The sequence below is a fragment of the Mycteria americana genome, unplaced genomic scaffold, assembly GCF_035582795.1.
Source record: "Mycteria americana isolate JAX WOST 10 ecotype Jacksonville Zoo and Gardens unplaced genomic scaffold, USCA_MyAme_1.0 Scaffold_39, whole genome shotgun sequence".
Taxonomy (NCBI): Eukaryota; Metazoa; Chordata; class Aves; order Ciconiiformes; family Ciconiidae; genus Mycteria; species Mycteria americana.
In genome coordinates, this window is record NW_027445626.1 from 368862 (window position 1) to 374568 (window position 5707).

General features: G+C 48.6%; 1 protein-coding gene across 1 annotated transcript; it reads left to right on the forward strand.

The window, feature by feature from the left end:
- The first annotated feature begins 4429 nt into the window (after positions 1–4429).
- LOC142403631 (olfactory receptor 6E1-like) lies at positions 4430–5412 on the forward strand. Its single transcript, XM_075489867.1, is given in 3 exon segments — positions 4430–5064; positions 5066–5168; positions 5170–5412. Coding segments are annotated over 3 exon segments (981 nt in total).
- The last annotated feature ends 295 nt before the right edge of the window (positions 5413–5707 follow it).

Sequence of the window (5707 nt, forward strand, 5' to 3'; positions counted from 1 at the left end):
ATGACGTCCCCTGGTCCTCCCTCATGAAGAGATCCAGCCTAGTTGCTGGGGAGGAAGAGAGAGCAAGAGAGAAGGCCTTGATGTTGTGAAAGCACTCTTCCGCAAATACCTACAACACTGGTGTATTATAAACACTGCGTTGGTCACAAATCCCAAACATGGCACCATACAGGCTGCTATGCAGAAAATTAACTCCATCCCAGCCAAAACCAGCACAATGTACCTGGAAATATTTCCCAGGATTAGCTGCTCTATCACCTTCCCAGGGCTCGGGGAGAGGCTGACTCGTCTCTTGTTCCCCAGGTCCTCCTTCTTGCCCTCCTTGAAAATAACAGTGACATTTGATTTCTTCCAGTCTTCGGGCATATCCCCATCTCAATGCTCGGTAAAAGATTCTTAGGAGTGTCCTTGCAATGACATCTGCCAGCTCCCTCAGCACTCATGGGTGCATCCCATCAGGGCCCGTGGACTTCTGTATGTCCAGTTTGTGTAAGAATTCCCTGACCTGATCCTCTTCCAGCAGGGCTATGTCTGCCTGGCTCCAGACTTGCCCCCTCATCTCTGGCACCTGGTATTCCTGAAGGCTGGTCTTGCTAGTAAAAGAGGAGGTGAAGAAGGCATTCAGTACCTCAGCCTCTTCCGAAAGAAGGAAGAGGCACCAGGAGAAAGAAGGAGAAGAAGGAGGCAAGAGGAGGACAAGGATGCAACAGAAGCAACAGGATTAAAAAGAGGAGGAGGCAAGAGGAGGTATGAGGAGGAGGAGGAGGCAACAGGAGGCCACAAGCAAAGGAGGAGGAGGAGGACTCAACAGGAAGAGGAGGCAATGGGATGCAAATGGAGAATGAGGCAATAAAAGGCAAGAGTGGGCAAAAGGAGGCAAGAGGAGGGAAAAGGAGATGGACATAACAGGACGTAAAGGACACAAGAGGAGGAAACAGGAGGAGGAGGAAGACGCAACAGGAGGCCAATGGAGTTAAGAGGAGGAGGTGGAAGCAAAAGGAGGCACGAGGCAGCCACTTGAGGCAAGAGGAGGAGGAGGAAAAAGAGAAGGTCCCCAGATGCAACAGGAGGAGGAAAAGGAAACAGAAGGCAACAGGAGGAAGAGGAGGTGTCAAGAGGACAAAAGAGGAGGGAAAAGCAGGAGGAGAAGGAGATGGAGAGAAGAGGAGAAGACAAGAGGAGGAGGAGGAGGAAGAGGCAAGAGGAGGCACCAGGAGCTGGAGAAGAGGAGGCAACAAATGGAAACAGGAGGCAAGAGGAGGAAGAGGAGGCAACAGAAGGCAAAAGGAGTGGAAGGAGGAAATAGGAAGAGGAGAAGGCAGGGAAGGAGGAGGCAACAGGTGGTAACAGGAGGACACAGCAGGAGGAGGCAACAACAGGAGGAGGCAAGTAGAGGCAACAGAAGGGGCCAAGAAGAGGAGGAAAAGAAGGAGGAAGGAACAGGAGGCAAAAGGAGGAGGAGGAAGACACAGAAGGTAACAGGTGGAGGATGAAGAAGAGGAGGAGGAGGAGGAGAATTAGGAAAGGTCAAAGCAGGTGGCAAGAGGAGACAACAGGATGAGGAGGAGAATGTGGAGGAGAAGGAGGAGGAGGAGAGGAGGAGGCAACAATGAGCAACAGGAGGTAAGAGCAAGAGGAGGAAAAGGAGGCTGCTGGAGGCCAGAGGATGCACCATCAGGAGAAAGAGAGGGAGGTAAAAGGAGGCAGAGCAGGGAAGAGGAGGAGGAAGAAGGGGTGGAAAGAGGAGGCAAGAGGAAGCAAGAGGAAAAGGATGATGAGGAGGATAAGGCAAGAAGAGGAGGAGAAGGAGGAGGCGGCAGGGGCAAGAGGATGGTGGGGCAACAGGAGGCCACAAGAGGAGGAAGAGAAGGAGGAGGCAAAAAGAGGCAAGAGGAGGCAACAGTAAGAGAAGGAAGCGTAAGAGGAGGAAGGGGAAAAGGAAGAGGAGGAGAAGAGAAGGGGGAGGAGGTGGAGGAGGAAGAAAAGGAGGAGGAAGAGAAGGAGAGGAGGAGGAGGAGGAGGAGGCACTTCAAGACATTGAGGCACAACTTGAGGCCATTTCCTCTTCTCCTGTCACTTGTTACTTGGGAGAAGAGAATGAGACCTACCTCGCTACAACCTGCCTTCAGGTAGCTGTAGAGAGCGAGAAGGTCTCCCCTCAGCCTCCTTTTCTCCAGACTAAGGAACCCCAGTTCCCTCAGCCGCTCGTCGTCACGCTTGTGCTCTAGATCCTTCACTAGCTTCGTTGCTCTTCTTTGGACATGCTCCAGCACCTCAATGTCTTTCTTGTAGTGAGGGCCCCAAAAGCGAACACAGTATTCAAAGTGTGGACTCACCTGCGCCAAGTACAAAATGATGATCACTTCCCTAGTCCTGCTGGCCACACTATATCTGGTGCAAGCCAGAACGATTTTTCACAGCAAGAATGTTTTTCCTGAAGGCCTTTTCAGTCATTCAAGAGTTGAAAATCCTCCTTTTCACTCTGCTACTGGTGATTGATCTGCTCGCTGTCATGCAGAATGCAGTCACCATTGCCATCGTTTGGTTCCACCACTAGTACCACACCCCCAGGTATCCCTTCCTCAGCACCTTCTCCTTCTTGGGTGATTGGTTCACTTTGGTCATTCCCCCTAACATGTTTGTCAGCCTCACTTGGAGATAAAGGTATCTCTGCGGCTGCTTACAAGTCCCAGACGTTCTTCTCTGTCTTCCTGCGCACAGCTGAGTTTAACCTATGTGTTGTGATATGTTTCGATTGCTGCAGGGCCATTTGCAACCACTCACACTACTCTGTCCTTACGAACTCCTGGTTGTGCTCCATGCACATGTTTAGCTGTTGGGGAATGGCATCTCTAGCCATGCTCAGCCCCACCATCTTGTATGCCATTAGACCCTGGAGCCCAATGTAGACACTGCTGCTTCTGCGGCGTCATCCCTTTGCTGAGAGCAGCCCGCATGGGTACCAGCTACTATGAAACATGAGCGTTGCTGTCTCCTCTGCTGCATTGCTGAGCTCCTTCATGCTGACTACTGTGGTTTATGCCTACATTAGATGCACCATCCTGAGGACACCCTCTGTGCAAAGGCACCATAAGGCCTTCTTCACCTGGATATCCTTCACCTGCATGTCCTATATCTCTTCACTCACTATCGCATATGCTAGCTGCACGTTTGATGATGCGGGGCCTGAAGAGAAGCTGCTTTGTTGTAAGCTGTCTGCAAATTTGGAGGTTCCCCTAGGAGTGTGCATTGAGGAGAAGAACAATTGTACATGATTTAGGTGTCACCCAACAGAGTAAGAGTCTTTGAACCCTTTGAGTCTTTGAATGGACCCAGAAAATGGAAACTGGGACTGTCACCTCTGATTCACTGATTCACTACAGTCCTACCGCTGTAGGTGACTGAGCTTGAGCTTTTGCTCAAATACAGCCAGTGGTTTAACCTCAGCAAGTTTTCCACACGAACCCAGTGCAGAGATTCCCCTACACCAGACTAGAGGCAAAGAACAAGCCAGGCACTTGGGATCTAAGACTAGCCTGAGCCCCAAGCTACAATGTCAAGGCAAACATGGAGCGCTGCCCTAGACAAGAGAAAACGCTAGAGGCTGGTTCCTCCCAACCTATGTCTGGCATGCCAAAGAAAGGTTGCAAACCTCTTCCAGACACTCTTCTCTTGCTCTCCATTTAGGTCAGGACATTGGATAGTAATAGCAATGAGCAACTGTTTGGAAACAAGGGCATTTCAGTGCAGATGGATGTCAGATGAGAGAGTCTGTGTGCCAGACTGTGTGGAATCATAATGAATTTCAGTCATTATTTAGAGTACTAAAGAAGACAAGTTATACTTGGTCCCTAGTCCACCCCCTCCCCCTTTCCCGAAGAAGCAGAGAGCAAGAAGCTGTGGAAGAAAACAGGGCAATGCAAAAGAGATCCTTGATATTACTTCTTTTGAAATGAACAGATTCTCAGGGATTCCTCGTCCAAAAAGGCAAGTACTGAAAAGTAGAAAGAATAGCTTTCAACATACTGATTGATTTGATTTGATTTGATTTGATTTGATTTGATGTGATTTGATTTGATGGTTTAGCATTTGTGCAATAGAAGAGATGAGTTTGGCACTTAGGTGTGACAGATGTTTGCAAGAGGTCTGAGTGAATTTGGAATTTCCCAGAATGGGATCATATAGCTAACAGCCTCTTTACAATCTTCTCTTCTGGAGAAAGAATCCTCTGTGAGTGTTTGAAAAAGGTAGAAAGAAGACAACAAATTCCCTGAGGACTCTAACTGAAATGTCAAACAGAACAATCAGGGTGTGAGAACTGCTTGAAGGACTATGTTTGTGTTAGATAGGAAGACTGCAAGAAAGGGAAGAAGCAGAGAAGGAAGAACTTTTCATGCAGACTGTGAAATCATCACACTTGTTTTTTGCCATGCTCCTGTCTCAGCAGGATGAACTGAAATTCAGCATGGGAGCAGAAAATGAAACTGCAGTGACTGAGTTCATCCTAGCGGGTTTCTCAGGGCTTGATCAAAGACTACAGCTATTTGTCTCTCTGGTCCTTCTGCTCCTATACCTGACAACAGTGATGGGGAAGGCAACCATCATTTTCCTCGTGTGTGTGGATCACCGCCTGCAAACCCCCATGTACTTTTTCATCAGCAATCTGGCCTTCCTGGAAATCTGGTTTACATCCTCCACAAGCATCAAATTGTTTGTGATCCTGGGTTCTGGTAGGAGAACCATCTCACTAAGCAGCTGCTTTGCCCAATCCTGTTTCTATTTTGCCCTGGGCTGTACCGAGTTGGTTCTATTTGTTGTCATGTCCTTTGACCGCTATGTTGCAATCTGCCAGCCTTTGCGTTATGCTGCCATCATGAAGCCTCAGCTCTGCATCCACCTGGTCATTGCTGCTTGGGTCATAGGCATCACAGTCTTGAGTTACTGTCTGGTCCTCCTCTACAAGCTGACTTTCTGTGGCTCAAATGAGATCCACCATTTTTTTGGTGACAACTCCCCCTTATTCAACCTGTCCTGCTCTGACACCAGCCTGCTGTGGAAAATAGACTGTTTTATTATCATGTCTCATACTGGGTTCCCTATGTTTCACTCTGGCATTTTCCATGGGCATCCTTTTCTGTATTCTACACCTGCCAGCAGCCTCTGGGAGGAAAAAAAGCTTTTACTACATGTTCTTCCCATCTCACCACCTTGGCCATTGCATATGGGAGCTGCATTGCTCTCTATGTGCGTCCTTCCGAGGATGTTTCCTTGCAGACAAACAGAATTGTAGCTTTGCTGAACACTGTCCTGTACCCATTCTTAAATCCGTTCATCTACAGTCTTAGAAACAAGACTGTGATACTGGCCCTGAACGAAGCCGTTGCCCGTGCAACAACACAGCTTTTCCCCTAATCATGATGCATTTCTGGACAGCAATTCCCATGAGCTGCTATCATATGTTAAATAACACCAATGCATATGTATGTAACCTGCAAATACAGAAGCCTCAGGAGATTGATGTTCTTGTTGGATTGTTTTTTGGTTAAGTGATAAGAAGCTCATCTGCACACACCAAGAAGGCACTAACAATGGCAGGAGGAGTAAGTCAGTTAATACCCTGCCCCAGCTGCTCCCAGACCCATCACAGGAGAGCCAGCAGCTCATCAAGAGCCCATCCCCACAAACCCAGAAGAGCACAGAGGCACAG